The sequence below is a fragment of the Gorilla gorilla genome, chromosome 5 (genome assembly GCF_029281585.2).
Source record: "Gorilla gorilla gorilla isolate KB3781 chromosome 5, NHGRI_mGorGor1-v2.1_pri, whole genome shotgun sequence".
NCBI classification, from domain to species: Eukaryota; Metazoa; Chordata; class Mammalia; order Primates; family Hominidae; genus Gorilla; species Gorilla gorilla.
Window position 1 is genome coordinate 133,375,528 of NC_073229.2, and position 26,244 is coordinate 133,401,771.

Here is a 26,244-nt window from a genome sequence, read left to right on the forward strand (position 1 = left end):
CTATTTGAAACTTTTTTTTTTTTTTTTGAGACAAGAGTCTTGCTCTGTCACCCAGGCTGGGGTGCAGTGGCGTGATCTCGGCTCACTGCAACCTCTGCCTCCTGGGCTCAAGCGATTCTCCTGCCTTAGCCTCCCTAGCAGCTGGGATTACAGGCATGCACTACCATGCCCAGCTAATTTTTGTATTTTTAGTAGAGACGGGGTTTCACCATGTTGGCCAGGCTGGTCTCGAACTCTCGACCTCAAGTGATCTGCCCACCTCGGCCTTCCAAAATGGTAGGATTACAGGCGTGAGCCACCATGCCCGGCCTTATTTTAAACTTTCTAATCTAATTGCCACACTTTAAAAATCCTGTTAGCTTTCAGTAGAGAATAAAAAATTGTCAAAAAGCTGGACTTTAGGGCCAGGCACAGTGACTCATGTCTGTAATCCCAGCACTTTGGGAGGCCAAGGCAGGAGGATTGTTTGAGCCCAGGAGTTCAAGACCAGCGTAGGCAACAAAAAGAGACCCTGTCTCTACAAATTATTTTCTTTAAAAATTAGCCAGGTGTGGTGAAACACACCTGTAGTCCCAGCTACTCAGGAGGCTGAGGTGGGAGGATTGCTTGAGCCCAGGAGGTCAAGGTTTCAGCGAGCCATGATTGCATACTGCACTCCAGCCTGGGTGAGAGCGTGAGACTCTGTCTCAAACAACAATAACAACAACAAAACAACAACAACAACAAAAACCAAAAACCAAACCCAAAAAACTGGATTTTAGTCCAGCTTTAACACCAACTCCCTGTGATATTTGTCTAGTCATGTAACCTCCTTGAGCCTTAGCTTCTTTATCTGTGAAACAAAATACTCAACTAAATTATTTTTTAAAATATTTTAACTGACAAAAATTGTACATAATTATAGGGTACAGAGTGATATTTTGATACATACAATGTATAATTATCAAATCAAGGTAACTAGCATATCCATCTTCTCAAACATCTATTATTTATTTGCCCTGGGAATATTCAAAATCCCCTTTTCTAATTATTTGAAAATATACAATAAATTATTGTTAACTACAGTCACGTTACAGTGCTATGGAATGCAAGAACTTATTTTCCCTATCTACTGATAATTTTGTATCCTTTAAACAATCTCTCCCTATCCCACCCTCACCCTCTCAGCCTTAATAATCACTATTCTACTTTCTGCTTCTATGAGAACAACTTTTTTAGCTTGTGAAAATGGGTAAGAACATGTGGAGAACATGAGTAAGAACGTGTATTTACCTTTCAGTGCCTGGCTTATTTCACTTAACATTAAGTCCTCCAAGCTCATCAGTGTTGTTGCAAATGACAGGATCTCATTCTTTTTACGGCCAAATAGTATTCCACTGGGTATATATAACACATTTTCTTTATCCATTCATCTGTTAACGGATACTTTTATCTTGGTTATTGTGAATAGGGCTGCAATAAACATGGGAGTACAGATACCTGTTCAATATACTGATTTCCTTTTTTAAAAATTTATACACCATAGTGAGATTGCTGGATCATGTGGTAGTTCTAGTTATAGGTTTTAGAGGGACCTCCATACTTTTTTCAATAATGGCTATGGTAATTTATAAGTCCAACAGTGTATAAGAGTTGTCTTTTCTCTGCATCTTTGCCAGAATTTGATTTTTTTTGTCTTTTTGTTAATAGCCATTCTAACTGGAATGAGATTATATCACATTGTGGTTTTTGATTTGCATTTGATTAGTGATGTTGTGCATTTTTTCATGTACTTGTTGGTCATTTGCATACTTTCTTTTGAGAAATATCCATTCAGGATAATTTTCCCATTTCTAGATCAGATTATTTGTGTGTGTGTGTGTGTTTAGTTTGAAATAATCCCACTTGTCTATTTTTGCTTTTGTTGTCTATGCTTTGGAGATTATATCCATAAAATATTTTCCCAGACCAATGTCCCGAAGTGTTTCTCCTTATAGTTTCTTCTAATAGTTTTATAGTTCAGAGTCTTATATTTAAATCTTTAATCCATTTTGAGTTGATTTTTGTATATGGAGAGAGAAGGGTCTTGTTTCATTTTTCTGCATATCCAGATATCCAATTTACCCAGCACCATTTATTGAAGAGACTGTTCTTTCCCCGATGTATGTTTTTGGTGCCTTTGTTAAAAATCACTTGACTATAAATATGAGGATTTATTTCTGGGTTCTCTATTCTGTTTCATTGATCCATGTACCTGTTTTTATGCCAGTACCATGCTGTTCTAGTTACAGTATATTTATAGTATATTTTGAAGTCAGATAATGTGATGCCACCAGCTTTGTCCTTTTTGATCAGGATTACTTTGGTTTTTGGGTCTTTTGTGGTTCCGTACACATTTTAGGATTATTTTTTCTATTTCTGTGAAGAATGTCAGTGGTGTTTTGATAGGGATTGCTTTGAATCTGTGGATCAATTTGGGCATGGTCATTTTTAACAATATTAATCTTTTCAATCTATGAACATGGTATTTCTTTCCATTTTTTGTGTTTTCTTCCATTTCTTTCATTGGTACTTCGTAGTTTTTATTGTAGAGATCTTTCACCTGCGTGATTAATTTTATTCCTACATAATATTTTTTATAGCTATTGAAAATGTAATTGCTTTCTTGGTTCCTTTTTCAGCTAGTTTGTTATTGGTGTATAGAAATGCCAATAATTTTTTTATGTTGATTTTGTATCCTGAAATTTACTGAATTTGTCTGTCAGTTCTAAGAGTTTTTGGCAAAGTCTTTAGGTTTTTCCACATATAAGATCACATTGTCTTCAAAAAGACAATTTGACTTCCTTTTTTCCAATTTGAATGCCGTTTGTTTTTAATTTTGCCTAGTTGCTCTGGCTAGGCCTTCTAGTACAGTGTCAAATTGTAGTGGGGAAAGTAGGCACCTTTATATTGTTCCAACTATTAGAGGAAAAGCTTTCAACTTTTCCTCATAATGTTAGTTGTAGGTTTGTCGTATGTAGACTTTATAGTGCTGAGGTAAATTTCTTCTATGCCTAATTTGTTGAGAGTTTTTATCATGAAGGGATGTTGAATTTTATCAAATGCTTTTTCTGTGCCTATTGAAATGATCATGTATTTTTGTTCTTCATTCTCTTTGTGTGATGTATCAAGTTTATTGAGTTGTGTATATTGAATCATCGTTGGATCCCTGGGATAAATCTCACTTGATCATGGTGTATTAATCTTTTGGTGTGCTGTTGGATTTGGTTTACTACTGTTTTGTTGAAGATTTTTGCATGTATGTTCATCAGGAATATCAGCCTGTAGTTTTCTTTTTTGTTGTTCTGTCCTTGTCTGGGTTTTGTATTAGGGTAATATTGGCCTTGTAGAATGAATTTGGAAGAATTCCCTCCTTTTCATGTTTTTGGAATAGTATAAGAAGAATCCACGTTAATTCTTTAAAAGTTTGGTAGAATTTGGCAATGAAGTCATCCAGTTCTTGGCTTTTCTTTGTTGAGAGACTTTTTATTACTGATGCAGTTGTGTTCCTTGTTATTCATCTGTTCAGGTTTTCTACTTCTTCCTGGTTCAATCTTGATAGGTTGCATGTGTCCAGAAGTTTACCCATTTCCTCTAGGTTTTCCAATTTGTTGGCCTATAGTTGTTTATAATAGTCTTTAATGGTCCTTGTATTTTTTTTTTTTTTTTTTTGAGACAGAGTTTCGCTCTTGTTGCCCAGGTTGGAGTGCAATGGCGCAATCTTGGTTCTCCACAACCTCTGCCTCCCGGGTTCAAGCAATTCTCCTGCCTCAGCCCCCCGAGTAGCTGGGATTACAGGCACCTGCCACCATGCCTGGCTAATTCTGTATTTTTAGTAGAGACGCAGTTTCTCCATTTTGGTCAGGCTGGCCTCGAATTCCCGACCTCAGGTGATCCACCCGCCTCAGCCTCCCAAAGTGCTGGGATTACAAGTGTGAGCCACCGTGCCCGGCCTAATCCTTGTATTTCTGTGGTATCAGTTTTAATGTCTCCTCTTTCATTTTTAATTTGATTTATTCAGATTTTTTTTTGTTAGGTAGTCTAGCTAATGGTTTTTCAATTTTGTTTATCTTTTTAAAAAGTCAGCTTTTTGTTTCATTGATCTTTTGTATTGTTTTTAGTTTTTAATTAATTTATTTCTGCCCTAATTTTTATTATGTATTCCCTTCTACTTATATTGGATTTGGTTTGTTCTTGCTTCTTTAGTTCCTTGAGGTGCATCAGTAGGTTGTTATTTTCAAAATTTACTACTTTTTGGTGTAGGTGTTTGTTGCTATAAACTTCCTTCTTATACTGCTTTTGCTGTATCCGATAGGTTTTGGTATGTTATGTTTCTTTTCTTTTTTTTATTTTTATTTTTATTTTGAGATGGAGTCCCACTCTGTCACGCAGGCTGGAGTACAGTGGCGTGATCCTGGCTCACTGCAACCTCCACCTCCCAGGTTCAAGCAATTCTCATGCCTCAGCCTCCTGAGTAGCTGGGGTTACAGGTTCCTGCCCCCAAGCCTGGCTAAATTTGTATTTTTAGTAGAGATGAGGTTTCAGCATTTTGGCCAGGCTGGTCTTGAACTCCTGACCTCAGGTGATCTGCCTGCCTTGGCCTCCCAAAATGCTGAGATTACAGGTGTGAGCCACCACGCCTGGCCAGCATGTTGTGTTTTTATTTTCATTAGTTTCAATACATTTTTAAAATTTGCTTTTTAATTTCTTTATTGATTCGTTGGTCATTCAGGAGCATGTTGTTTAATTTCCATGAGTTTGTGCCGTTCCCAAAGTTTCCCTTGTTATTGATTTCTAGTTTTATTCCATTGAGGTCTGAAAAGATACTTAATATAATTTTGATTTTTTAAAAATTTTTTGAGTCTTTTTTTGTGGCCTAACATTTTGTCTATCCTAGAGAATGTTCCAGGTGCAGATGAGAAGAATATGTATTCTGTAACTGTTGGTTAAAATGTTCTGTAAATGTCTATTAGGTCCATTTGTTTATAGTGCAATTTAAGATTGATATTTCTTTGTTGAATTTCCATCTAGATGATTTCTCCAGTGCTGAGTGTGGGGTATTGAAGGCATCAACTATTATAGTATTGGAGTCTATCTCTCCCTTTAGATCTAATAATATTTGGTTAAATATCTGGGTGCTCTAGTGTTGGGTGTATATATATTTATAATTACTATATACTCTTGCTGAATTGATCCCTTTGTCATTATATAATAAACTTTATCTCTTTTTACCGTTTTTGACTTAAAATCTATTTTATCTGATGTAAGTATAGCTACACCTGCTCACATTTGGCTTCCATTTGCATGGAATATTTTTTTCCATCCCTTTTTTTTTTTTTTTTTTTTAGTTTATGTGTCTTTACAGATGAAGTGAGTTTCTTCTAGGCAGCATATAATTGGATCATTTTAAAAAATCAATTCAGACAGTCTATGTCTTTTAATTGGGGAATTTAAACTATTTACATTCAAGGTTATTGTTGATAGGTGAAGGCTTACTCATGTCATTCTGTTAGTTGTTTTCTGGTTGTTTCATATAGTCTATGTTCCTGTTTCCTTTCTTATTGTTTATATTTTCAGTTTGGTGGTTTTCTGTAGCAAAAAGATTTGATTACCTTCTCTTTCTTATGTGTATCTGCTCTATCAGTAACTTTTATACTTTTGTCTGTTTTCATGAGGGTAGTTATTGTCCTTTCACTTCCAGATGCAGGACTTCTATATTTCTTGCGAAGCCAGTCTAGTGATGATAAATTCCCCATTTTCTCCTTGTCTGGGAAAAACTTTATTTTGCCTTCATTTCTGAAGGTTAACTTTGCTAGGAATAGTACTTTCGACTGGCAGTTTTTCTTTTCTTTCAGCACTTTAAATATATCATCCTATTTTCTTCTGGTCCATAAGGTTTTGCTGAGAAACCTCTGTTAGTCTGATGGAGATTCCATGATATGTAACTTGACACTTTTCTCTTGCTGTTTTTAGAATTTTCTCCTTTGCTTTGACTTTTGACAGTTTAACTATAATGTGCCTCAGAGAGGGCTTTCTGGGTTGAATTTGGGAACTTTTGAGCTTACTAGATATGGATATCCATATCTCTCCTAAAACTTGGGAAGATTTCAGTGATTATTTTATTATGTAGGTTTTCTATGCCTTCTTCCAGCTCTTCTCCTTCTGGAATTCCCATAAAATGAATATTTGTTTACTTAATGGTGTTATATAAATCGTTTAAGCTTTCTTCATTTTTTTCTTTTTTGTCTGGCTGGATTATTTCAAAAGACCTTCAAGTTCAGAAAATTTTTCTTCTGCTTGATCTAGTCTATTGTTGAATTTCTCAATTGTATTTCTTATGTTATTCACTGAATTCTTTAACTCTAAGATGTCTGTTTGGGTCTTTTTTATATCGATCTCTATTGAGTATGTTATTTATTTATTTTTTATTTGTTTTTGAGACAGAGTCTTGCTTTGTCACTTAGGCTGGAGTGTAGTGGCACAATTAGAACTCTCACTACAGCCTTGAACTTCTGGGCTCAAATGATCCTCCCACCTCAGCCTCCCAAGTAGCTGGGACTACATGCATGTACTACCACACCTAGCTAATTTTAAAAATGTTTAGTAGAGACAAGATCTCACTGTGTTGCCCAGGCTGGTCTTGAACACCTGGACTCAAGCAATCCTCCCACCTCAGCCTCCCAAAGTGCTGGGATTACAGGTATAAGCCACCATGCCTGGCCAGATTTTTCATTTAGATCATGAATTATTTTTCTGATTTCATTGAGTTGTCTATCTGTTTTCTCTTGTATCTCACTGAGTTTTCTTAAAATAATTATTTTGAATTCCTATCCAGGCATTTTATAGATTGTCTTTTCTTTGGGGTCTGTTGCTAGATACTTACCATGTTCCTTTGGAGGGGTCATGTTTCCTTGCTTTTTTGCTTCTTGTATTATTACATTGATATCTGCATATCTGGTGGAATGGGTGCCTCTTCCAATTTTATGGGGTAGCTTTTATAGGGATACATTTTCCCCGTAGATGTGTCCTATAGTGTTGGTTAGGTAAGGATGCTTTAGTTTTGGTTCTGGATGGGTACAGTAGTGTAGTCTCTGTGTGATTTCTTTGGCTGTATTCAGTGTCTGCAAGTACCTTACCGGCCTAGGCTCTGGGTATTTGTGAAGGCAGTGGTGTGGCTTTGCTTGGGGTAAGGGCCACCAAGTGGGCCAATTCTTAGGTTCTGGAGGGCACACAGTGGGCATGACATCTCTGCTGGTTGCCGGGTTGGTGTTGCAGGCACCAGTCAGGCTGGATGTTGGTTCCTGGGATCCTGGTGTAGTACATGGTGGCTCTGCCACTGGAGGAGATGGGTTTGCTGGCAGCTGTAGGCACCAGGTGGACCAGTCATTGGTCCTTGGGGAGCCTGCACCTAAGTGATACTTTTATTTTGGTTAAAAAAAAAGTAACAAAAAATTTACCATCTTAACCATCTTTAAGTACAGTACTTCCTCACTGAACACCATTGATAGATTCTTGGAAACTGCAACTTTAAACAAAACAACGTATAAGAAAAATCAGCATTTTTTCTCATCAACATTAAAATAAAATGATATTGAATAAAATGATGTTATTTGAGGACCTGCTCTACATTGTTTGCTTAAAGTTGTGGTTTCCAAGAACCTATTGATGACATTAAATGAATATTTACTGTATACCATTCAGGGATACAGAAAATGTATCCCTATAAAAGCTACCCCATAAAATTGGAAGAGGCACCCATTCCACCAGATACACAGATATCAATGTAAGAATACAAGAAGCTTCCAGGCACGGTGGCTCACGCCTGTAATCCCAACACTTTGGGAGGCCGAGATAGGTGGATCACCTGAGGTTGGGAGTTCAAGGCCAGCCTGACCAACATGGAGAAACCCCGTCTCTACTAAAAATACAAAATTAGCTGGGCATGGTGATGCATGCCTGTAATCCCAGCTACTCGGGAGACTAAGGCAGGAGAATCGCTTGAACCTGGGAAGCAGAGGTTGTGGTGAGCTGAGATAGCACCATTGCCCTCCAGCCTGGTCAACAAGACCGAAACTCCATCTCAAAAAAAAAAAAAAAAAAGATTACAAGAAGCAAAAAAGCAAGGAAATGTGACACCTCCAAAAGAACATGATAATTATGGCATTGAATACATTCATAATGTTTCACAATATATCTCCAGGATGTTTTTATCTTGCAAACTTAAACTCTATACCCATCAAACAACTCTCATTTTCCCTTCCTCCCAGCTCCTGGCAACCACCATTCTACTTTCTTTTTCTATATGTTTGGCTACTTTAGATACCTCATATAAGTGGAATCATGCAATATTTGTCTTTGTGGTTTATTTTACTTAGTATAATGTCCTCAAGGTTCATCCATGTTGCAGTGTGTGTCAGAATTTCCTTCCTTTTTTCAAGGCTGGATAACATTCCCTTATAAGTATATATCACATTAAAAAAAATCTTTTCATCTGATATGAGGATTTGGGTTGCTTCCACCTTTTGGATATTGTCAATACTGTTGCTATAAATATGGATGTGCAAATACCTCTTCAAGATCTTGCTTTCAGTTCTTTTGGATATATATCCAGAAGTACAATTGCTAGATCACATGGTAATTTTATTTTATTTTATTTTTTTAGGAACCACCATACTGTTTTCCATAGCATTTGCACCATTTTACAATCCCACCAACAGTGGACAAAAGTTCCAGTTTTGCCACATCTTCACCAACACTGGTTATTTTATGATTTTTAATAGCAGCCATTCTAATGGGTATGAGGTGAAATCTTACTGTGGTTTTGATTTCAGTTTCTCTGATGATTAGTGATGTTGAGCATCTTTTATATGCTTCTTAGCCATTTGTATATCATCTTTAGGTAATATCTATTCAAATCCTTTGCTTACTTTTTCTTTCATCTTTCTTTTTTTTTTGTAATTGACTGCCTATTTTTAAATCAGTTTATTTGATTTTTTCTTGTTGAGTTGCAGTTCTTTTTGAGACAGGGTCTCACTCTGTCACCGAGGCTGAAGTGCAGTGGTGTGACCTTGGCTCACTGCAACCTCCTCCTCCTGGGCTCAAGCGATCCTCCCACGTTAGCCTCTCAAGTAGCTGGGATTACAGGTGCACACCACTACACCAGGCTAATTTTTTGGTATTTTTTTGTAGAGATGGGGTTTTACCATGTTTCCCAGGCTGGTCTTGAACTCCTGGGCTCAAGCAATCCACCTGCCTTGGTCTCCCAAAGTGCTGGGATTACAGGTGTGAACCACTGCACCCAGCCTGGAGTTCTTTATGTATTCTGGCTATTAGCCACTTATTGGATATATAATTTGCAAATCTTTTCTCCCATTATATAGGTTGACTCTTCGTTTCAATTGATTTGCATCCTTTGCTGCACAAAAGTTATTAAATTTGGTGTCATCCTATTTGTCTATTTTTGCTTTTGTTGCTTCGACTTTTGGTGTTATATTCAAGAAATGGTTGCCAAATTTAATATCATGAAGCATTTCTCCTATGTTTCCTTCCAAGAGTTTCATAATTGTAGGTCTTACATTTTGTTCTTTAATTCATTTTGAGTAATTTTTGTATGTGGTATAATGATAAAACTTTATTATTTTGCATGTGGATATTCAGTTTTCCCAACACCATATATTGAAGACATTGTCCTTTCCCCATTGAGTGGTCTTGGCACCCTTAACCATATATGTGAGAGTTTATTTCTAGGCTTTCTACTCTATTCCATTGGTCTACCTGTCTCTCTTTATGCCAGTACCATACTGTTTTGATTACTATATCTTTGTAATATTTTTTGAATTCAGGGAGTGTAAGTTCTTCAACTTTGTTGTTTTGGAAAGTTGTTTAGCTGTTTGGGGTCCCTTGAGATTTCATATAAATTGTAGGATGAATTTTTCTATATCTGCAAGAAATGTCTTTGGAATTTTTTTTTTGTCTTTGGAATTTTGATAGAGATTGAAATAAATGATCTTTGAGGTTCTTTGTGATATTAAAGTGATGTAGTATATATGTATCACTTAAGTAGCAATTCAGTTCTGGGATTATTATTAAATTCTTTACCTCCAGATGAGAAGAAGGGACATTTATTCAGCTCCTTCTACATGGTAGGCATTATTGCAGCACTCTAGGTAGAGACATCATTAGTATTTTTGTTAGGTTGTCTTGCCCTGCTCTGCATGGAAAAGCCAGGATTCCTGCAGAGATACAAGCCCAGGTCTGTGTCCTTATAAAGCTTGTGCTCTTCTTGTGCTACACTTCTGCGCCCTCCTCCATTGCCCAGAAGCTTCCTAAGAGTTGACAGAGTTTGCACCCAATGCTGATGGGTGTTTATCTTTTCACTGATGTCACAACAGTTGTGGGAGTACCACCTGCTATTGTCTTTAGGGGATTGTCACAGAATTTTTAAATGAGCTACTATGTATATTTGAATACTTACAATGCTAAATGGACAAACATATTTGGGGAATCATGATGCTGGACTTTAATTTTATTTTTTAATTGAATAAAGTCCTACCTAAATTTTCTTCCTTGTTCATGTGTATGTGACCAAAGTCTTGCTGAGAAAAAGGGAATATGCTTCTCATAACCATTCCGTCTCTTCTCTATTCTCCCTGAGATTTCCAACCCTGAGCGAGTAATGCAAGTGCTCCAAGATCACGCTGCAAAGACAGTCATGCTGGCTCCACATTATCCATCTTTTGTGGCTTCCCAAGGTTTGCATCAGTGCAATTATGACCAAGTCTGGGAGAATATTTACAACAACATCAACCTCTGTCAGGTACTACAGGAAGAAATAACCAATATGCCCTTTTATGCAACTTGCTACCTGTGTGTAGCCCTTAGACATTTACTTTGGTAGTTTTTCTAACACCCTTCCCACGAAAATCTCTATCATCTAGCCAGGTTTATTTTCATTATAAGAAAGATTAAGTGCTCATTAAAAAGAAAGATATAAAGAAGTATAACATAAGATGTTGTTCCTACAAGGACAGATACTTAAACCAGTAAATGCCAGTGCAAGGCTGTACATCCAAGGGCTAAGCAACCAATGAGTTGGACAGTTATTAAATATCGTATTTAGAAAGTGGTCCCCAAAGGGTAGATTCTATTGGGGAAAGCCTCTTGAAGGAGAGGAAATTGAGCTGGGTTTGAAGGAAACATAGGACTTAAGGAAGTGGTGGGGAGGAAAGTAGGGAGTGCATTCTAGGAGGTACAGCATGAAGAGCATGCTGAGGAGATACTGGATGTGATATAGTCAGAGCCAGCTTAGTTGAGTGGAAGATTCATGTGGAAATATAGTGAAAAGAAAGAATGTTTGTTTATTTGTCAGGGGAGGTGCTGGTTGTGAATGCTCATACATTCCAGACAAAAGAATCTGTGCTTTTTCCTATAAGGAAAATATTTCATACAAAGGCATATGTTTAAGGAAAAATAATGTGACAGCAAAATGTTAGTTGGACTGAAAGAGGGAGAGTTTGGAGACAAGGAAGCCAGTTAGGTAGCTGCTGCACAGGATAGGCATGAGGTTTGGAAGTGAAAAGAAGTTTATTCACAAAGCTGGTGTATACTTGTCTTTACAATGATACTATAACATTTTTGAAGCTTTCATCTGCTATTATTTGTCACTCTAAAAGAAGAGTTTCGTTTCATTTGTCTATTTAAGTTGGGAAGGCCTGAATATGTTTATAGTCTAAGGGGAGGAAGCAGTAGAGAAGAGGAGACAGAAGATATGAAAAGGGAAATGTGAGAAACAGGTGACCCTGGGGAAGAGGAGGTGATGGGATGAAGAAACCAGATGGAGGAGTAATTTTGAGAAATCAAGAATGACATCCCTTCCCTTGAGGTGAATGGGATACATAGAATTTTCAGGTGCAAAAAGGTAAGATATGGGTGCTCCTGACTGGCCCTGGCTGTCTCAGAGAGAGGGAGGAGGCAGAGCTCATCTGCATTAGTGAAGTGGACGGCAAGAGCTACACATGAGGAGGTGCATGGCTATGAGAAAGACCACAGGACCATGAGTAAGAGGAAAATACATGAATGACTGCATAGTCAAGAGGCCCCTGGTAAAACACAATGCTATGAATTTGTAGTGAGCCCCTTTTGTATAAATTCTATTCCTTTCACCCCTAAACATGATTGTAGAGTGCCTGAAAATTGTATAAAATCAAAGTTGAGAGGAAGTTGAGTAAATGCTGGAGAAAGAAGTACGGTCACGGTCCATTATCCCAGGCTGGATATGGGGGAAAGTGAGACCTCAAGGTATCCAGTGAGTTATGGATTAGTTGGGAGCACACACACACACACACACACACACACACACACACACACACACGCACACACACCCCTTTTATAACTGTTCAATTTGTTTGAGCAAGGATCTAGAGATCTAATGAGAAATGAGTTGGCCACACAGATCAGGAGCAGAGGCAACATATCTTAACATGGATCTCCCAGGCCCCTGAATTTCCCAACAGGGTATGCAACTACCAGTGACACACTCCTTGGCTAGCATCCTGCCAGAGTTGAAAAAATAGCCACATTTTTCCTATCCCATTGCCGTTTTACAACTGAAGTTTGTATCACCATTCAGGAAGACCTTACACGAATAAGGAGATATTAAAAAAACATTGACTCTCCTGTTCCTGAACCAAACATAGAGGACATAGGGTAGAGGAGAAAGGAGTGAGAAGGCAGAGTCTGTCCCAGTGTCTTGGAACTGTGTCTTTGCTTCTGAGATCCTGAACAGTTTACTTATTTTTATTTTTATCTTTATTTATTTATTTATTTTTGAGACAGAGTCTCACTCTGTCACCCAGACTGGAGTGCAGTGGTGTGATCTCGGCTCACTGCAACCTCTGCCTCCCAGGTTCAATGGGACCACAGCCGTGCACCACCACCTCTGGCTAATTTTCTTTTTTTTTTTTGAGACAGAGTCTCGCTCTGTTCCCAGACTGGAGTGCAGTGGCATGATCTCGCTCACTGCAAGCTCCGCCTCCTGGGTTCATGCCATTCTCCTGCCTCAGCCTCCTGAGTAGCTGGGACTACAGGCGCCCGCCACCACACCTGGCTAATTTTTTGTATTTTTAGTAGAGATAGGGTTTCACCGCGTTAGCCAGGATGGTCTTGATTTCCTGACCTTGTGATCCACCCCCTCAGCCTCTCAAAGTGCTGGGATTACAGGTGTGAGCCATGGCGGCCGGCCACCTCTGGCTAATTTTCATATTTTCAGTAGAGATGGGGTTTCTCCATGTTGGCCAGGCTGGTCTTGAACTCCTGACCTCAAGTGATCCACCCACCTCAGCCTCCCAAAGTGCTAGGATTATAGGCGTGAGCCATCATGCCCAGCCTTGGACACTTTACCTCTTGATGCAGATGTAATAATCATCCTTTACCTGGGGAGTTATGGTATTAACATCTGAGGGCCATCAGCACAAGTCTGTTTTCCTCCTTGAGTGAGAGAATAAAGGGAATTAAATTCCAGAGGTCCATAAAGAGGTGAGAGGAGATGAATAAGAGTGAAGAGAGGGCCAGGCACAGTGGCTCATGCTTGTAATCCCAGCACTTTGGGAGGCCGAAGTGGGTAAGGTCAGGAGATCGAGACCATACTGGCTAACATGGTGAAACCCTGTCTCTACTGAAAATACAAAAAATTAGCCGGGCATGGTGGCACGCGCCTGTAGTCCCAGCTACTCGGGAAGCTGAGGCAGGAGAATTGCTTGAACCCTGGAGGCGGAGGTTGCAGTGAGCCGAGATCATGCCATTGCACTCCAGCCTAGGCGACAGAGTGAGACTCTGTCTTAAAAAAAAAAAAGAAAGAGTGAGGAGAGGTCGGAATCAAAGGAGGAGGGAGTCAGAGATAAAGAGCTTCATGTTTGAAATTATGGAGAAATGGTAAGGTCTAGGGTGTGGCCTGACCACTGGGAAGCTGAGTTGTAGCACTGCCCACAGGCACTTAGGGGACAAAGGGGGTTACCTCTGTAGGACCACTGTGCCAGTGAAAAGCAGAAAGTAAACAGTGACAGTAGGAGATGGTGGCTCAGGTAAGTGTTGAGTAGTAGAAAACACCAAGCTAGGGCAACCGTGTAAGAAACTGGTGGAAATGGAAGCAGGGAATGCTCCTGCTTCTCCTCCCAGCCGTGCAATGGAGGGGACAACTAACACTTTCTGCTCTCACTGCTTTCTTCCCCTTGTGGAGGAGATGGAGATTCAGGTACTGATAGGATGCAGTCTGTGCTTTCACCAAAGTCTGTTTTCAATGCAATTGCCCAAATAATAAAAAGAAAAGAAAACCACTTCCTCTAGCTATTTACTGACATATAAATGTTGTTCTTGGAATCTTGGAATTCCCCAAAGGGAGAAAAATATCAGCACTGCATTTTCAAGTTGACTTATGGTAAATAGACCATAGAGAGACTAATAATACCTGTAGATCTTCAGATTCCGGAGATGGGGCATGAGGGGAGACATACAGCACACACACAAATCACTGTACAAATTAGGATCATGAAGTTTTCCATTTTCTCATTGATTCATTCATTCATTCCATGATTATTACATGGATATTGCCTTTGTGTCAGGAACTGTACTTGGGTTAGGGGATGAAACAGACCCAGTCCCTGCCCTGAGAGCAACATACAATAAACAAGTGAACAAAGAAGTAAACCTACATCTCTAACTTGTGAGTGCCATGAAGAAAACAGGGGGCAGAGAACAATAAGTGGAGGGGAGCACCCTCTGACAGAGGTCAGCCAAATCTTGGGGTGGGAGGATTGAACTGAATTTAATGAATGAGAAGGAGGCAGCCATGCAAAGAGCCTGGAGAAGAGAAGAATTCCCTTCCTTTCCTTTCCCTTCCCTTCCCTTCCCTTCCCTCCCCTCCCCTCCCCACCCCTCCCCTCCCCCTCCCCTCCTCTTCCCCTCCCCTCCCCTCCCCTCCCCCTCCTCCTCCCCTCCCCCTCCTCCTCCCCTCCCCTTCCCTCCCCTTCCCTCCCCTTCCCCTCCCCTCCCCTTCCCCTCCCCTCGCCTCCCCTTCCCCTCCCCTCGCCTCCCCTTCCTCTCCCCTTCACCTCCCCTCCTCTCCCCTTCCTCTCCCCTCCCCTCCCCTTCCTTTCCCTCCCCTCCCCTCCCTTCCCTTTCCTTTTTTCCCTTTCTTAAAACCAGTGCTATTTTCTGTTCCAAAGCAAAGAACAGAAAATAGTACTGGGTTTAAGAATAGAAATTCCAAGGCAATAGCCAATATTTTCTAGTTTTCTTCACGTTTTCCCATGGGTGGCACTTTGTAACCTCCTGGAGTATTTCTGCTTTGGTCAAGAGCCACTTTATACTGTAACAGTGCCCCACTGGTAGCACATAGCCATTCTGGATGTTAAATGCTAATCAAATCAGATTAGGATTAAGTAAAAATGTGGCAGCTAGGAGGAGTTACAGGAATGTGAGTATGAATCTTAAAGCTGTGTTACTATTTTGCAAACATGTAGCAGTCAAGTGTGGATTTTAGCATCTGCATGCTGGTCAGCATCTTGATTCTGAATTTGGCAAGTGGCAACCAATACCTCATGACAGATAAGTTTCTTAAAGGGCCTTCTGCATAAAGAAAAACAAACTTCATAGGACGACTGTCTGTCCATTTTGGCATCTCTGAGAGAATGAATATAATCACTAATTGTAGCACAACTTCAGAACAGTTTCTGATCAGTTCTCACTGAATGCCATTCACCAGTAACCCTTCCTTTTTTGTTTTGTTTTGTTTGTTTTTGACAGGGTCTTACTCTGTTGCCCAGGCTGAAGTGCAGTGGTGCGATTTCAGCTCATTGCAGCCTTTGCCTCCTGGGTTCAAGTGATCCTCCTGACTGAACCCCCTGAGTAGCTGGGACTACGGGTGGGTGGGCGCACACCATCACTACCAGCTATTTTTTTTTTCTTTCTGTAGATACAGGGTTTCACCATGTTGCCCAGGCTGGTCTCGAAGCAATCCACCTGCCTGGGCCTCCCAAAGTGCTGGGGTTACAGGCATGAGCCACTGTGCCCAGCCCCACTTTCCTTTAGGGAGTTTTTTTTTTAAATTTATTTTGAAATAGTTTGAGATTTACAGAGAAGCTGCAAAGACAGTACAAAGAGTTCCCATATACCCCTACTCAGTTTCTTATATTATTGACATCTTACATTGTAGTGATACATTTGTCATACCCAAGGAACCAACATTGGTACATTACTGTTAACTAAACTAGGCTTCATCTGGATTTCACCAGTTTTTCCATTAATGTTCTCTTTCTGCCCCAGGATCCTATCCAGGATACCATGTTACATTTAATCATCGTACCTCCCCCACCTCCCCTGCTCTGTGACAGTTCCTCAGTCTTTCTTTGTTTATCATGACATTGACAGTCTTTAGGAGTACCAGCCCCGCAATCTGTAGACCTTTGCCTAATTTGAGTTTGCCCGATATTTTCTCATGGTTACACTGGGGTTATGGGTTTAGAAGAAGAAGAATATCACAGAGGCTAAGTGTCCTCACCACATCCTATTCGGGGAACATGATATCAACATGACATCATGGCTGATGTTAATCTAGCTCACTTGGTTAAGCTAGTGGTGATTGCCAGGTTTCTCCACTGAAGTTACCATTTTTTTCTTTAAGGAGTTTTTAAAAATTAAGTTTAAATCATAGAAGTAATAAATAAATGTCTTCTCCTTGTAAAAAGTTGAAACATTACTGAAAAGTTAAATTCCCCTTTAACTACTCCCTGCTGCCCATCCTGCTCCCCATTCCACCTCCTTAGAGGCAAACACGGTTATTGCTTTGAGCCTTTGCAATGCATTTACATGCATACGTACGTCCCCATAAAATATATATAGGATAAGTTTGCATTTGAGGTTTTTATATAAATGATATATCATACTATATGAATATCTTTCTGCAACCCAACAATATGTCTTGGAGATCTGCTGTTCTTTTCAATGGCTGAGTTGTATTTTATTGTATACTACAGATTACACCCCAGCTAGGCCTGTGTAGAACCTCTGGAACCTGTAATTGTTAGATCAAGTTACTCATGTTCACAAAAAAAGCACATTTATTAAAATGGCTATGTATAGACATCACACACTACTATTGACCATCGTATTTTCAAAGATAAGGTTTAAATTGGTCACTGTTTTTTTAACCTCATGGAGGAGTAAAGCAGCAGAAAACACCACATCCAGGTTGCAGTGTCGGGGGGCAGTGGTAGAGCCCTTCCTTTGCCTCTTCCCACTGACCACACCAAGGAGGGGAGGTGCTCCCCTGCATTTCCAGAGGTAATGTGATGTAGTGAGAAGGTGTGCTCGCACAGAAATGGTGTTGTAGACAGTAGCTCCGATGTGCAACATATTCAGCGAAACACAAAACACCCTTTTCCTGGTTCTTCTCATCAAATTCAATAAAATATTTACTTAAAAAATTTTCTGATGATAATAGTGGCATGTGTTTAACACAGAAAACTTGGGAAATATAGAAAAATACAAGAAAGAAAACTAAAATCACCCCTTGTTGTACCATCCAGAATAACAACAGTATTATTAATATTTGGTATATATCCTTCTGGTCTTTGTTTCAGTGGATAAACCCATGTAAGCAGCAGAGATGTTCTGGGTGTGGGGAATACATAACAGTCTTACTTTTCCTACCTACCTCCCACTTCATTTCCCCTGCCAACTTCCCGGAAGAAAATGAGATTTGCAATCAGCAGAAATCTCAGAACTGTCTAAACACGTGAACTCGGTCATGCTGACAAAGAGCCACAGGCAGTAAAGGTCAGCAGATTTACACACCCAGGCCGGGAGAATGAACACAGATGGGGTTGCCCTGCTGCTTATCTGTACCGTCTCCAGTACGCTTAGGGGTCTATGCTTCTGGACTTGGTATTTCTTAAGCAGTTTCTTTTTGTGGGATGTTGTTGGTCCTTTTTCCTGGAGGATGCTGGGTGCTCTCCTTTTCCTGCTCCAGCTGATCTGTGCTCCCTTCCTTTTTCCCAGGCCACCTGCAGGTCCAGCAGTACTTTTGTGGTTTGTTCAGTCAGTCCTTCAAATGTCTTCCACTGTAACTTGATGTCACTTTCTGTCCTGTCCTATGTAATTCTGGGTAATTTTAGAAGCAGCTGAAAGTGTCACAATCCCATCAGAGAAAGGATGTGGCTCAGAGCCTTCCTTCTGAGACCACATCAAGCAGTGCTGAACGGCAGCCCGAGAGCACTACAGGCCAGCAGGCAAAAGGCTCCACTGAACCCCTGTTACCCCATATTCATAGGAATTGTCAAAATTCAGCTACTCTCAGAGTATATGCTTTCCTATAGATTTTAAAAAACATAACAGAGATGTTCTTTACTTTGGAATGTCGATCTTTCTGTTTTAACGAACAAGAATGCACCATGTCACCTCACAGGGTCTTTTCCAGTCCTAGGGTTGTGGGATGTTTACACAGAAATACACTGATGTGTACACTGAGCTGGAAGCTAATTCTACCTACAAGCATAATGGGCAATCACTTAACGCTACTCAATTGGACAACTTTCTCTCTCACCCACTTTTCCTAATATTCCTGTCAACATTTTCCTTCCTCACTTCCTGTCAAAAGCCTGCTAGTCTATCTTTAGAGTCTTGGGGACTGTGTTAGTTAAAAGTAGGTTTGGCTGTTGGTGATGGTAAAATGATATGACAGAGGATTAAAGGAGGTGGAAATTGTGCTCTCTGTCCCTCATATGAACGTTTCAGGGTAGGATGTACAGAGCTGGTGTGGTAGATTTGCACCATGGAGCCCTCAGGGCTCTCAGCCCTGTCTATCTTGGAGTTCTAACAAATATAGCTCTACATTCGAGATCAACACCCAGCCTGAGACAGAGCTCCAGCTGTCACATTCATGCTCTAAGTAGCAGGATGGAGAAGGGATGAAGAAGCTGCCTCTACTAGAAATCCTTGGAAGCTGCAACATGGCACTTTACTCCTAGTCCATTGTCACGTAGCTACACCTAGCTGCAAGAGAGGCTTGGAAATGTTGTCTGTATCTGGGTGGTCAGGTGGCAAGATAAATATTCAATAACTGTAGGAAAAGAGGAAAATGGCTATTGGGGAACAACTAGCAGTTTCTATAATAAGGGTCCGTTGGAATTCCAAGAACCAACTATTAGAATATAACCCAGAGAGGGGGTTTCCAAGCTCAGCCATTGCCACTCAGTACTTTTGTGGGGATTGGTGCCACTATGAAAGTGCACACCTTATGAGATTGGGGCGTATGCCCAGAGACAAGCAAAGAGGGCAGCTAAGACGAGGCTGCCCAGAGGGTGAGGGGCAGGACCTCAGACCCGCATTGTCTTCCTCACAGTGTTATCTGGGGCTGGGGTGCATGATCACATTCCTCTCAGCATCAGGGAAGATGACTGTGGAAATAAGTGTGAACCTTGAATGCTGTGAGAGATCGTACAGGACTACTGAAGTTCATAACAGGAGAGAACTGGCATCTTGAGCACCGATTAGGTGCCGGGCACTAAGCTGGAGGTTTTATATACATTCTATCATTTAACTCTCACAACACCTTATCATTTTCCATTATCATGCCATTGTACAAATGTGGAAACAGGCTCATGACTGTAAATGACTGAACCATATAGCTAATACGTAGAAAGAGGCTTTATCCACTGAGCTCTCTCAGTACAGAACAAGACTGGATTAGAGAGGTTCAAAGGTCCCAAACATATACATTCTTGTATCAACTTTTTATAAAGGGAATTACATAAAAGACAGGGAGGTAGATGGCTGTTATTTAAAAGCTGTGACTACTTTTGTGAAACAAAGATTAGTTTAGTAAAAACAATGACCTCCCTAATTTATTGTAGAAATTTAGATGTCAGGTTGAATATGTCAGCTTGAAGTAGATCAAACCCGTCTTTTACTTACTTATCTAAATATGCTTTGGATTATGAGGGTTACTTTTGCAATGACCTGACTGTGATTTTGTTAATCATATTGCAAATGTTTATGTAATTTGATTAATGCTAATTTTTTGATAGAATAAAAATATGAAGGATGGTGACCTCTCCATGAAACAAAATGAAAATGATCTATCACAAATAACTCTCAGCCAACATGCTGATGGGCCTCTCAAGCAGATACAAGAGACGGGGTAAATTAAATCATATTATTAGTGACTCAAAAAGTGGATTAAAACACTGTGGGGAAAACTGAGTGACTGATTAATATGTAGTTTACATGTTAACTCAAAAATATTTGAAGTCAGAAAGAAAGCAAGACTTTTAAAACAGGTCAGACAACTAAACTAATGCTTCACCCTACGACTGTGTTTTTAATGAGAGTAATTGCTAACAGAAACTTGTCTTTACATGTATACATATAGAGTAATTATTTCCCCTCAGAAATTTATAAAGGGAAGCTATCATGAAACACCTTTAAATTAAATAAAATGACTTTAGTTTTGTGCATGTGAAATTTTGGAATCACTTTGAGGTAAAGTTGATTTATGATATCTCTCCTGCCTGCTAAAGGTACAACTATGCAATGACCCTACAACTGCTGGGCTTGGATGACGGCACTGACCCCAGTGATAGGAATCCTGTTCTGATGAGAGGGGCCTACTTGTCCTTTCTGTATCTGCGCCACCTTCGAATCAGAGAACTGCAGGTATGTGGATGGCAGGCATCAGAAATGTCTGGTTGTCTAGAAAAGAGGTTTTCTGCTATTCCAATAGCAAATGGCATTTTATGCTTTTGCTCTTTGTTCCATTTTTTTTTCTTTTTAACATGGAATCAGCCCCTTTCCAGGGTGGTGTGTTCCTTTCTCCACAGTAGGGTTGACCTGCCATCAAGTTGTATTCTATAGGGTGGACTAGGTGAAGGGCAGGGACCTGATTCTGTTCTGTTCTTTGTTTCAGCGCATCTGCTTAGGAATTCTGAATTATTTCAGATCTGTTGAGCGAACCCTGACAATCAATACTTCGGGCCTTACCTTGGTTTCAGGGAAACTGGTCCCCACCATGGAAGATAGTTCCTGGGTAAATATGGCAAAAGGAGGTCTGGGCACCTTGCAGGGCCTGGGCGCTCAACACTATGTCCATGAGACGCCTGCTGAGCACAAGGTGAGGTGTTGTGCTGAGGTTTTTTCTTCCTTGATTATCCTGCCTCCCAAAGCCACCCTCTAGATAAGACCTGGAATCAGTTAACATGATGGATAACACATGAGGGTTTCTTAGGGAAGAGGCCTTTTAATCATAATAAAACACAAGGTCTGCTTAAGAGCAAGTCACAGGCAGAGAGTGCCCTAAAGCAGCCCTGGAGGCCACACTGGGAAGGAAGAAATAGAGCATGAGAAGCCTTTCTGTTACCCTGGCCTGAGAACTTTACATCCTTACAGAGAAGCTCTTAGAAGACTCCCCTTGACATTGCTATATGTACCTTTTTTGCCTCTTTTCTGTTTTTCAAGCTTCAAATGAAAAAAAAAAAAACTCAAAACAGAGGTAGAAAAGCATTGGAAAGAGCTGAACAATAAAGAAATATTTTATTCCTACAAACACCTGCTTGCCCCTTAGTGCTTTTGGTGTTTCTAGAACATATTTTTCTACAAAGTCTATAAAATTTCAATCCTGCCTAACAAAAGGCCAATAAGACAAAATTCATATTAACTTCCTTTCTTTGAGAATAAAGTTGAGAATGCTTACATTTTATTGGACTATTGTAGACACTCTTGTAATATTTTAATCTCAATCCCTAGAGAGTTTATTCCTGAAGATAGAGTTTAATATGAATTTTATCTTCTTAAAAATGCTAGATTGACACAGGTGAAAAATAAAATCTATTTAGCTACAAAACAAGTCATTTTCTAAGCTAGTGTGACCTCTGACTTATGCCTGTTGTGTCTGTAAGTGTAAAATCTTACTCTTAACTGTTGTTCATATGCACACAGTCTAGAGCAGCACTGGCCAGCAGAAATATAATGCAAGCCACATACATTATTTAAAATGTTCTAGTAGCTACATTTAAAAAAGTACAAAGAAACATGAAATTTTAAATAATATAATCTGTTTAGCCCAATGTCTATATTATCATTTCTACATATAATCAATATTAATAAATCATTGAGTGATTATACACTTTTTGTGCTAAGTCTTTAAAATCTGGTGTATATTTTATATACAGATAGCACATTTTAACTCAGACAAGCCACATTTCAGGGGCTTAACAGCCACATGTGGCTAGAGGCCACATGTACTGAACAGTTCAGCTTCAGATATTGGGATTTTTTTTTTAATTTTCCCAACCCAGTCACTTAGAGTCCTACCTTCACTCAATCTTCAGGACACCCTTCTCTTTTGGGTCTCCTACCCTAACAAGCACCCACCAACTCCTACTCCCTCACGACACACAGACTTCCTCTCGGATCTTCCTTTACCCCTCTGCCCTCCTCCTTGGGTTCTAGCTCATCAAGCCCAATTAGTTTGGCCCTCAGTGGAACTAGAGAGGTGAGTTAAGACACTTTTAATACAAACATGCTACAAAACAAGCACATCTTTCTCTTACTAGTATTGATCCAACCACAGCTGTGGTACGTTATTATGCTAATGGATATTTTTGAAAATGTTCTTACTAAAGAGCCTGCTCTGTCTCTCTGTTCTGGGTTTGGGTAGGAGACAGATATAAAGGAGGTGAGGATAGGCAAATACTGTCCTGCCGTACTCATTGTAGGAGGAACTTCTCGGGGTAATGCATTTTATTTATATATATTTTTTGAGGTGGAGTTTTGCTGTTGTTGTCCAGGCTGGAGTGCAGTGGTGCAATCTGAGCTCACTGCAACCTCTGTCTCCTGTGTTCGAGTGATTCTCCTGCCTCAGACTCCCGAGTAGCTGGGATTATGGGTGCCCACCCCCACACCCAGCTAATTTTTGTATTTTTAATAGAGACAAGGTTTCACTAGGTTGGCCAGGCTGGTCTCAAACTCCTGACCTCAGGTGATCCACCCGCCTCGGCCTCCCAAAGTGCTGGGATTACAGGTGTGAGCTGACGCGCCCGGCCTTAATGCAATATTTCTTTCCTATGCTCTCATAAATGATAAGAAAAACAGTGCCTATTTTTGTTCTTAATAGCTTCCAGCTGCTATTACTTCAGTATGAGACACTCAAGGAAGTGGCCTTCTGTCTGTCTTTAATAGGACTACTTGGTTTAGCTACACCCCATGGGTGTGGCCTTGTCAATATTTACAGCAGGATATCCAGCTCTGGACGGTGTGAGTCTTTCCCCCAGAGGGAATGGGAGGCAGAGATGTTAATCTGTTGGGTTGAACTCACCAAGCCCAGGGCTGAGGCTGCTGGGAGCAAACCACTGGGCTTACCAGACCTCAGGAAGGCTCCTAAAATGGAGACCCCTTTTCCTGGGTCCAGTGAGTTTGATCCCATGCTGAAAGTCTTGGGCTAATATTAATGAATGTTCACTCAACAACAATGCCAGAAGAAAAAGGCACCTACCATCTGTCTTGGACACTTTGCCACTCTGTGAGCCTACTTAAAGGCATGTGGCAGAGTAGAAAGAGCCCCAGAATGAGAGCCAGCAGCCTTTACCTGGCTGTTGGCCTTGATTGTGTCTTCTCAGGCATGGGGGCCTGATACCCTGTGGCATGTTCAGGATCTGCGGGGACTTGACGTGCTGGTAGCAGAGGTTGTTGTGAGGAAGCGGTAGGAGATGAGGCAGCAGAAAAGTGGGCCCGATCATGAAGGGTTAGGCTCTCCTTAGGGTGGGGGACTAATTCCAAGGTTGGTGGGAGAACAGAGAATTTTTTTTTTTTCTTGAGACAGAGTCTTGCTCTGTCACCCAGGCTGGAGTGCAGTGGCATGATCTCAGCTCACTGCAACCTCCACTTACTGAGTTCAAGCGATTCTCATGCCTCAGTCTGCCAAACAGCTGAGACTGTACCATCATGCCCAGCTAATTTTTGTACTTTTAGTAGAGATGGAGTTTTACCATGTTAGCCAGGCTGGTCTCAAATTCCTGACCTCAAGTGATCCACCCGCCTCGGCCTCCCAAAGTGCTGTGATTGCAGGCATAAGCCACCGCACCCAGCCCAGAGAACTCTTTTAAATGGGAGAATGGCTCTTTTCATTGGCTTGTAAATTTCCAGAGGATCTTTGCCCATATGTAATCACATTTATTCCCTTGCTTGTAGTCCTTCGTGAGTTTCCTGTTTGTCACAAGACAAAGTCCAGGCTCCTTGGTGAAGCTGACAATGTTGGGCACAATCTGGCTGCTGCTAACCTCTCAGACCTCATTTATTTCCACTGTCGCTATATGTCCATCCTTAGGGAGCTGGGCCTAGACCTCCCCTGAATGGGCAGAGCTATCCGTACTTCTGGGCTCCTCTGTCCCTCACCTCCCCTTTCCTTGGTAAATGTGTACTCTTATCCAGAGTCTGCTCAAATATCACCTCTCTGGGCCTTCCTTAACATCTCAATGCAGAGCTAAGTGCTTCTTGCCATGACTTTGTCTACTTCCATTATAGCACTGAGCACATTGCTGTGCTTGACTGTTGGCATGTTTGTTCCCACAGGCTGTGAACCTATCACTCATCCATTCATTCACTCATTCCACAAATATTCTGACCAATAAATATACTAGGCACCGTTCCAGGCACTGGGGATTCAGCAGTGAACAAAATGGGCACAAATTCTGCCATCTTGGGACTTATTGCGGGAAGAAATACAGACATTAAATAAATAAGTAACATATATAGAACATTCAATGATTTGGCACCAAAGCTTCCATAGACTTCCTGAACAAATCTGGATATATTTTAAAGGTGCAGCCAGCATGATTTTCAGATAGAGAAATCAAGTTTGATTCCAAAGCTTTGGCCTAACCATTTGGAAGTTTAGAGTTGCCATCAACTGAGATTTGGTTGAAGCAGATTTGTTGGGAAGATCTGGATCTCAGTACAGGACATGGAAAGTTTGAGATGCTTAACAAGATGTTCAGGTGGCAAAAGGTAGTAGAGAGCTGGATATATACTGATACATTGCAGGTATCAAATGTTTATTTGATAAAAGAAAAGTTCTGCCTATAACAGAATGGTAGCATGCTTACAAAAAGACCATGTACATGAAAGTGCTTTGCAAAGTTATCATGTTGTTCAAATGCAGAACAATTAGCTGTGATAATAGTAACATACTCTACAGACTAGAAAGAAAGGTAGAGTAGAAAATATATTTGATTTTCTTTTTAAAAGATTATAGCCAGTAGACTGAGTCATTCACCCAACAAATCTTGATGGGGTTCTTAGGCAGAACTATTATTTTCCAAAATTAATGCAAGATGATTTAGAAAAAGGTAAACTAGTCGGAGAAATATTGTCTATATTGCCAAAAGGCCTAAAATTCACATTAACAAGTGATGGCAGAAGCCACTAGGGTGAAAGGAATGAATGATGGGCCACCAATTTTCCTATAGTTACTATATTCAGCAAATAGTTATCTTGGCGTCGGTTAATTTTCAAACTAAAAACATGAATCATTGCAAAGGTCATATTATTTCTTACCCAAACAGATAATTATTGCCCTCTTCCTTCTGCCACTCCTCCAAACATAATATTGAAGGATCAACTCTCTAGGCCACAAAACCATTAGAGGGAGGGTCTTCCACATGACTGTGGAAAAAATGAAAATAAACAGGAAATAAAGAAACATTAAAGTAACTGAGGCAATTTGGTCATCTGGTCTTTAAAGTGTATCTCCTGTGGCATAAGCATGTATTTCATAGACATGGGACTGAGGAAGGAAGACAGCAAATTATGGCAGAAAGAGAAGGAATATGTATGCCTATATAAAGGGTTTGGACAATGGGATGTGGATGGGAAGAGTGGAAAAACGACCACTAATATAGATGATGGCATTAAAGTTGGCATCTTGACAATACTATTGCTTTTCATCAGCTTCAGAACTTAATCCAATTGCCATTGCCTGAAAGTCTTATAAAATTCTTCTGTACAAGAACTTTGGGAAAGGTCTTTTCCAATAAAGTGAATAAAGCATAACACGTTAAGTTGTTTCTTTTTTCCTCAAAGGCAAGCTCATTTTACATAACAAGAGACAGGAGCTAAATGCTAATAGAAGCCAACATGGTAATTTATATATCTTAGCTGTTTAATTTTTTTATGGAACATGTC

General features: G+C 40.2%; 2 protein-coding genes across 2 annotated transcripts in view; both read left to right on the plus strand.

Annotated features, from left to right (window-relative positions):
- LOC129534476 (putative uncharacterized protein C6orf183) overlaps positions 1-19,491 on the plus strand; it is a 42,317-nt gene extending 22,826 nt beyond the window's left edge. Inside the window, exons 9-11 of the mRNA XM_055391613.1 lie at positions 10,673-10,834; positions 18,070-18,175; positions 19,412-19,491. Coding sequence (XP_055247588.1) covers positions 10,673-10,834; positions 18,070-18,175; positions 19,412-19,491 — 348 coding nt within the window. The remainder of the gene's footprint in view (positions 1-10,672; positions 10,835-18,069; positions 18,176-19,411) is intronic.
- Positions 19,492-20,102: 611 nt separating this feature from the next.
- The window catches only part of LOC129534260 (uncharacterized), a 37,692-nt gene continuing 31,550 nt past the window's right edge, over positions 20,103-26,244 (plus strand). The window contains exons 1-3 of the mRNA XM_063707171.1: positions 20,103-20,209; positions 20,589-20,724; positions 20,975-21,178. Of these exons, the coding sequence (XP_063563241.1) occupies positions 20,106-20,209; positions 20,589-20,724; positions 20,975-21,178 (444 nt within the window). The 5' untranslated portion in view covers positions 20,103-20,105. The remainder of the gene's footprint in view (positions 20,210-20,588; positions 20,725-20,974; positions 21,179-26,244) is intronic.